Here is a 7939-nt window from a genome sequence, read left to right as displayed (position 1 = left end):
TTTGTCTTTCTAAGTAGAACTGATAGACTTGTTCAGATCGACCAATTCAACTAGATTGAATTATTTGATTAGCTCGACCCAACCGATTCACTTGGCTTGATTGGCCTAATTAGCTCGACTATCTCACCCACCCGACTAGCCCACTTGACCCTAACAAGTTTAGCATCTTGAGCTTATGTTAAGACTTAAGTCTAGGTCAAAAAAAGTGGAATTAAATATCATGCTATATGTGATATATATGCCTCTCAACATAATTTACTCGTGAAAGAAAAAGATGAACAACGGACCATATATTCGTTCGACAAGAAATAATAAAAACATAGTTAGGATTAGGTCTAGATATGCCCCTAAATATATGCTCGATTCCATCATTATCTCGCAACCCTTCTCATAGAAGACTCAATAATTAAACATGTCGAAAAGAGGAGCATATTGGTGCACTAGACTAGATAGTGAGTTACATGTGGAAAGGCTGCCCTAATGTAGGTTTGAGAAGATTAAGAGCCTCTCAATGTGGCCTCCTAATTTCCTTGGTCCAACTCTAAGAAAGCAATGTGCATGCTTCAATCAAGTTGACTCTTATCGCAACTACTTATTTGATTTCTCCTAATCATGATCAAGCTCTCAACTATATCGCTTTCATGCATGTTATATCTTTCTACGAGGAACTACAAGTTACGATCACGAGAGAGCAAGTGAGATAAAGTACGACATATGATGGTAGTCGATAGACCGTAAGCTTAGAGCTTTGGTGGTGAGATTGAGGAGGAAGGTCACTAGTCGTCGTAATATGAAAGTATGAAACAAATGAATGTCGTGTGATATCGTCTTTTATTATTACATCATAAACAAAAAAAACGAGTGCTAATTATTAGACATTCAATGCCATTTAGATTATGACATCCATAGAAGAATTATATATAGCAACTTTTAGTTTCCAAAGATAATTAACCAAAGAACAAATCATTAAGGCATAATATTTTATTCCCTGTTAATCACAAAGTGTTATTAATTTATCTCTTCAACCTTGATCGTAGAAGGATTTGATTTCAATATCTTGTACTTTATTCAAGATAGATATAGATGCCATCCAATTAAAGCCTAATGCGCGTGCTTGTACAAATATACTACTCGATAAGAATGACTCACTGGCCAACATTATGAGTGTGCCAAAATTAATTACCATAATATATATATTCATATACAAGCCAAGAAAAGTCCATATCGAATATTTTAGACGAGATTCTTGGGCCCTACAAGGAATCGAAGCAACTAAGTGCAAGATGTCTTTGTTGAGCACACATGCCTTTGTTAAACAAATAATTAGAATATGATTAGCGCTTGTCGTATACGGTTAGTTGCATGAGAGTGCCATTAGATGTCCAACCTATGCCAATTAGGTATCTAGTGAGCCATGAGTTAAATTTTCTGAAAGAGCACTCTAAAGTTGATAATTTTTTTAATTAACATAATTAATTTTAAAATTTTTAAAAGAGCTTACTTTCTCCCATTGAGGTGATAAATGATGTTCTGAATTTATTTGATATGTGAATCAATGAGGAAGATCGCCTATTTCTAAAATTAGTCGGTGAAGGTTGGACACATGAAATTACATTTGCATGTCGAGCTTCATGGACGATGAATATACAAATGTTACTATAATAATGTATCGTTGGCGAGCAAGTGAATGTTGACTTTGCAATCACAATCCAAGTCACTTTGATAATATAAATGTGTGGAGCTCATCCAACATTAAAGATGGAGATCACTTAATTCATCAAAAAAAATAATAAAAAATAAAAATTGACACAATGATAATGTGAATTTTTAAAACAGTAATAATGATAATTTGAGGTTTTAGCAACACAATTCTCATGCTAAATCATACATATTTTTTTTAGAGTATGAGCTCATTTGAATTAGATGAAAGGTATAGATTTTTGACAAAAAGTAAAAGGGCTCCTAATTTTTTTCGAATCATTATTTAAATGGGTGTGCTATTTTACTTTTTAATCAAAAAAATTCCTCATGTCACTTTTTAGTCGTACATTTCCCCCCTAGCCTGAGTAATGTTCCCATTATCATTTAGCCCATGTCTATTATTATTATTATTATTATTATTTCTAATCTAAATCTTGAGTTAGTCCGACGGATTATAGTAGCTACAATTTTATAGTTATTATATATATTATAATAATTACAGTTCCATAACTACTACACCACATACTTAATTGTTTAAAAATATTCATACTATAACAACTTTAATTGTATATTTGCTATAATGCGGATTCAACTCTATTTATCTATCATTCACGTTATAACATCTAGGATTGTAAACAAGCCGAGCCAAGTCGAGCTTAAAATGAATCAAACTTTTGAAATAATTGTTCAAGCTTTACTTGGTTTATTTTTGATGAGTTTGAGCTTGTGTGAAACTTGGTTTGAGCTTGGTTTGTTTAGATGTTATCGAACTCTTAATTCAAACTTGGCATGAGTTTGGTTCAAGCTTGGTTTGTTTAGATATTATCAAGTTTTCAATTCAAGGTTGTTTAATTGTTTGAAACTTTTAATTATTTAATTGGTTATTGAGCTTGATAATTTAAATTTATTTTATTTTATTATTTATTTAGCATATTAAAAAGAGTTTTATTAATAAATATGGTTTATGAACGTTGTTTATGAACGTTATTCATGAATATTAACAAGTTGAACATATATGTGTTCAAACTTTTTTATTTAGCTTAATGAGTTGTTCAAACTTGTTTGTTTAATTAATCTTGTGTATATTGAATGAATATAAATAAGTTCTTATTAAGCTGAATATCAAAGTTGTCTATAAATATTTAGTTCATTTATAGCCCTAATAACATCTACGGTTTAGTAGTTACTATAATATAGATTTAAATTCGATCCATTCAGAATTTTTTAAAAAAAATTTAGACGATAATAGAAATAATACTAAGGATATGGGGTAAATATATACGACTGAACTGACCGTGACTCCGTGAGACCGGCTAAAAGGCCAATGGACTTGGAAAAACAATGCCTTTCTATTTTGTCTTAGTTTTTTTTTATAAATATATTTTTAAAATTGTAAAAACAATAGCCTAAAAATCAAGCATCAAGATTCGTGGAAATGCAAATCTGACACGTGGTGAAGCAAAAGCCGTCGGATCAGTATCCACGGTCCAATTCCTGAAACCAGGGAGTCAGTGGCAAGACCGTCATTATGGCCTTCTTCTGAGGGCGAAGTGTGCTCGCCGATGGGAAGATGGACGGTGGCGATGAGATGGAATGGGATGACTGACGCCGTCAGATGCTGTCCGGGCGACCCCGCCCGTCATCGGAGGCGACGTGAGAGAGGGGGAGCCGAAGAAGGAAATGGGGGCGGTCCGGCGACGGCGTTCCCCTTTTCCGTTCCGCTCCAAGTAATTTAGTTCCTCGACTATGCTTCTCTCTCTACCTTCTTCCTTTTCTCCCTCGCGTCGGCTTGTCCAACCAAGACCTTGCCTTAACAACCCATCCGCCTGGCCGCCCACCACCTGTTTGTTATTGGGTGGCACAGCGAACCCATTGCGTAGCTGCGTACGCGTACGGATAAGAATGGTGTTTTGGTAGAGTAATCTATAATCGATAATCTAAACCAAACATTGTAGTGCGTGGCGGGCGAAAGGCGACGAGAGTGAGAAGGAGGCGCAAGCTGCTCGCTTTATTGAGCTCACAGTTCTGCAGCGTCACTGGCCAGGACAAAACTGACTCCGAAAGCATGTCCAGCGGGGGACCAAACTACTGAACTAGAGTCTAGACTCTAGAGGGAAGAAGATAGGAAGAGCAATGGTGGGTGGGAGGGAGGGAGAGTGATGACGGAGGAGTTAAAAAAATGAGTTTTTTTATGCTTAATAAAGGAGGCGTTGTTTTGGCGAATATGGTAGCGCCGCTGCTTTAATGGAGTAATAATAAGATAACTGCCGTTGCTGCTGCTCGTGCAATAGGACCTCGCGTAGGAGAAGGGAGGAGAAGGAGGAGGAGGAGGAAATTGGGATCGCCATCGGCTGGTTATTAGCTTCTTCTTCTGCTGCTGACGGTGATGGCGGAAGGGCGCGAGAGCAAGAAAGGTGCTTCCTTTGGGGCTTGTTTGGGTCTCTCTCTCTCTCGATTGTTTCTAACCGTGGAGCGCTCTTGTTAAGGTCTATATGCAGGGGATCCGCTCTACGAAGAGCTGTGGAGGGCTTGCGCTGGTCCTCTGGTGGAAGTACCGAGGGCCAAGGAGAAGGTCTTCTACTTCCCACAGGGCCATATGGAACAGGTGAACGCACGAACTCACCAAAAAAAAAAAAGCTACAAAAGCAAAAAAGAAATAGAGTTCTTTTGTTTATGGTTGTTATTCTTGATGGTGTGGTGTCTGGATGTAATTATAGTTGGAAGCATCGATGAATCAGGAGCTAAATCAGCAGATTCCTCTCTTCAATCTCCCTCCCAAGATTCTCTGCAGCGTTGTGGATGTTCGACTGAAAGCGAGTTCATCTATTTCTTGTCTATTGTTTTAGTTACAATGAATTTTTTTCCTTGAACTCATCAAGTTTCTGCTCTTGCTACTCTTCGATTACCATACATGTTAGGCTGATACTGAAACAGATGAAGTGTTTGCTCAAATAGTTCTTCTTCCGGAAGTTGATGTAAGGACTCGAATTAGTTCTTGTTCTCACTTTGAGTTTTTGAGATTGATTATTAAGCAAAAGTTACTCTATCCATACAATTTTAATGAGTACTCATTTTTTTTTGGATGGGGCTCTGATAGCAATATGAAGTTCCAAGTCCTAATGAATGTCCCGTGGAGGCCAGACCTAAAGTGCACTCTTTCTGTAAGATTTTGACAGCCTCAGACACAAGCACTCATGGCGGATTCTCTGTTCTTAGAAGGCATGCTACTGAATGTCTTCCTCCGCTTGTGAGTTCCATTTCTTTTATGCCTTCTCTATTTAGCCTGTTTAGGGGCTTTTAAAGATCATTTTGTTGATCGCGAGATACTCTTACTACTGCAGGACATGTCACAACAAATTCCGACTCAGGAACTTGTGGCTAAGGATCTCCACAACTTTGAATGGAGATTCAAGCACATCTTCAGAGGTAAAAAGCATTCCACTTCTTCTCAAGCACTCTATTTCTCATTGAAATCACTAGTTTCCTTCAATTCTTTTGTGGCCATCTTCACTTGAGCTATACAGGTCAACCGCGGAGGCACTTGCTCACCACTGGATGGAGTACCTTCGTCACAAGTAAGAGATTAGTTGCCGGAGATGCATTTATTTTCTTAAGGTATTACATGTACTTCCAAAAACAAGAGTTTGAGGAATTGCAAGGGTCTCGAGTATTGAGGTTTTTTATTCATCAGAGGGGAGGATGGAGAGCTACATGTTGGGGTAAGACGCCTTGCTAGGCAACCGACGACAATTCCAGCATCAGTCATATCCAGCCAGAGTATGCACCTTGGTGTGCTTGCGACTGCCTCGCATGCTTTCACAACTCATACTCTCTTTACCGTTTACTACAAGCCAAGGTAAGCACGGTGTTTTCTCTTTTTTTCCATTTTAGGTTGCACTGATGAATGGAGAAACTCTTTTCTTCTATTACTTTGGTTGTTGTATTCTTATGATTGCGGTTTGTGGTCCATACAACAGGATGTGCCAGTATATCATAAATGTCAACAAGTACTTCGAAGCTTTGAAAGTTGGATACATGGTAGGGACTAGATTTAAGATGAGATTTGAGGGTGAAGATGTTCCTGAAAAAAGGTGATTCGGAACAGAAAATATATCTCATTTTGCATCCTCCGATGTATTTGCTAGTCGTTTGTCATCTCTCTGATGGATATAATGTTTAACCTTAAGGTTTTTGGGGACCATTGTTGGGATTGAAGATCTTTCTTCTCAGTGGAAAGATTCTAAATGGAGATCCTTGAAGGTTGATTTGATTTAATATGATTTAATCTTACCGTAATAAGTTGTTTCGCATGATTTGAATTTTCATCTATAATGTACATATTTTTCAGGTTCAATGGGATGAGGCAACTAATATTGAGCGACCGAAGAGAGTCTCTCCTTGGGAGATTGAACCTTTCAATGCCAATGTTCCTGCTGAAAATGTCCCAATACCGGTGATTGCCAAGAGCAAAAGATCGAGGCAGCCCAGTGATATTGATGATATCTCAGTCTATGGTAGAGAAAGATTAGTTCACTTTTATCGACTTATGTCTTCCGTCTGTTACTCTATCTTATATTTTCAGTTGTTTATTCTTGCAGAATCTAATGCTTCATTCTGGTACTCCGAAGTGTCTGAGCCACAAGATTTAGCGGCATTAATTGGTAGAAATGCAGAAATTGACGAAACAGGAGATACATGGCTATTGATACCAAAAGGACACCAGAGAAACAGTATGTTACGCATGACAAGTCCACAGGATCCTTTAATGTTTGATGGCTGGTTGAAGGAAGCCCGATCTCCAGTGAAGAGCTCAGCTTCATCACTAACTTCACTGAAACTATCCCAAGAAGCAAGTGAAGAGACCAAGTACACTACTTGCAGTATGACTGCCCTTAAGTTAGGTAATGCCATAGAGGACTCGAAGAAACCTGAAAGTAGTGCTGCTAATTACCGCCTATTTGGCATTGATCTATCCAATCACTCAAAGCTATCTACTCCTTCGGAGGACTCCGAACAGAAGTTGGGACTTTCCAAAACTCCAAAAGAACAAAAACAATTCCCCCAAGATGGTCCAAAGGAAATTCATGGTCAACCGAATTGTCTAGCCAGAAGCCGCATCAAGGTGAATACTTCTTCGGTTATGCTATCTAATTTATTCAGAATTAGCTTGTTTAAACAAACTATTGTTAAGTTGCTAAAACAATTTAGTATCGTGAATAGGTTCACATGCAAGGCATTGCAGTAGGCCGAGCTGTGGATCTGACCATGTTAGAAGGATACGATCAACTGATAACAGAACTGGAAGAGATGTTCGATATCAAAGGAGAACTTCATCACCAGAATAAATGGGAAATCGTCTACGCTGACGATGAGGGTGATATGATGCTAGTCGGAGATGACCCTTGGATGTATTTCCCTCAAGTCTTGTTATAGTTAACATGTATAATTTGTCACTGTTATCTAAAATCGCATTATGTGAATGAAACAGGGAATTCTGCAACATGGTTAGGAAGATTTACATCTACCCTACTGAAGAGGTGAAGAAAATGAAGCCTATGGGCAGTCTTAGGCAATCTTACTTAAACAGTGGATGACGGCAAAAGAGGATCCTGAACTGAAGGATGAGTGCTAACCTCATTTGTTTACTCAACAATGCAGTTGACATCGAAATCACGACAGTTGCACGAACATTGCCATCAATGTTGATCACTACCGCTTAGTATCATATATATATATATATATATATGTATCTATGTATATAGAAGATAATATACTTCTGATGTGTCGAATCTATAGTTTGGAGTTGCTTGTTTTGCTGATTCTGCGAGTCTTAGTGTTGCGACCTTGATGCATTTGGCTTGTAAAAATATGGTATGAATTTTTTCTCAGTTAGCATTTGTAGCTAGTGCTGTTCTTTGAAGCTCAGTCAGCTTTCGAGGCATGACCGAAACAGATTCATCGAATGCTGAGTCATTCATGAATGATTTTTCTATCAAAATTTGAACTTCAATCTACTTTCTAAAGTGGATGAATGCAGTTAAACATACTAAGTATGTACATAGTGAAGTAGTAAATATTCAACTAATTAAAAGTGATCATGAGCAAAAAGTCTCAGTGAATCAAGTCTTCCTTCCTCCTCCATTTCCAGGCTTCCCTTTCCTTGGGTCATGCCTAGGGTTGGGCCCTGTCTCGTAATCCTGTGTGTCCACCATGAGCTTCCTCGGTTGCACCTAAACAC

The 7939-nt window shown here is 38.1% G+C and overlaps 1 protein-coding gene across 1 annotated transcript; it reads left to right on the top strand.

Annotated features, from left to right (window-relative positions):
* Nucleotides 1-3844: 3844 nt before the first annotated feature.
* LOC122045709 (auxin response factor 9-like) lies at nucleotides 3845-7589 on the top strand. Its single transcript, XM_042606046.1, has 14 exons — nucleotides 3845-4115; nucleotides 4188-4306; nucleotides 4419-4514; nucleotides 4620-4676; nucleotides 4799-4948; nucleotides 5043-5127; nucleotides 5226-5316; nucleotides 5393-5557; nucleotides 5679-5792; nucleotides 5889-5961; nucleotides 6050-6215; nucleotides 6300-6823; nucleotides 6922-7109; nucleotides 7190-7589. The coding sequence occupies exons 1-14, from the start codon at nucleotides 4088-4090 to the stop codon at nucleotides 7293-7295; spliced, it is 1962 nt and encodes a 653-aa protein (XP_042461980.1). The 5' UTR covers nucleotides 3845-4087; the 3' UTR covers nucleotides 7296-7589.
* Nucleotides 7590-7939: the final 350 nt, after the last annotated feature.

This window comes from Zingiber officinale, chromosome 2B (genome assembly GCF_018446385.1).
Source record: "Zingiber officinale cultivar Zhangliang chromosome 2B, Zo_v1.1, whole genome shotgun sequence".
In the NCBI taxonomy this organism is placed as follows: Eukaryota; Viridiplantae; Streptophyta; class Magnoliopsida; order Zingiberales; family Zingiberaceae; genus Zingiber; species Zingiber officinale.
This window is presented reverse-complemented; position numbering and strand designations above follow the sequence as displayed.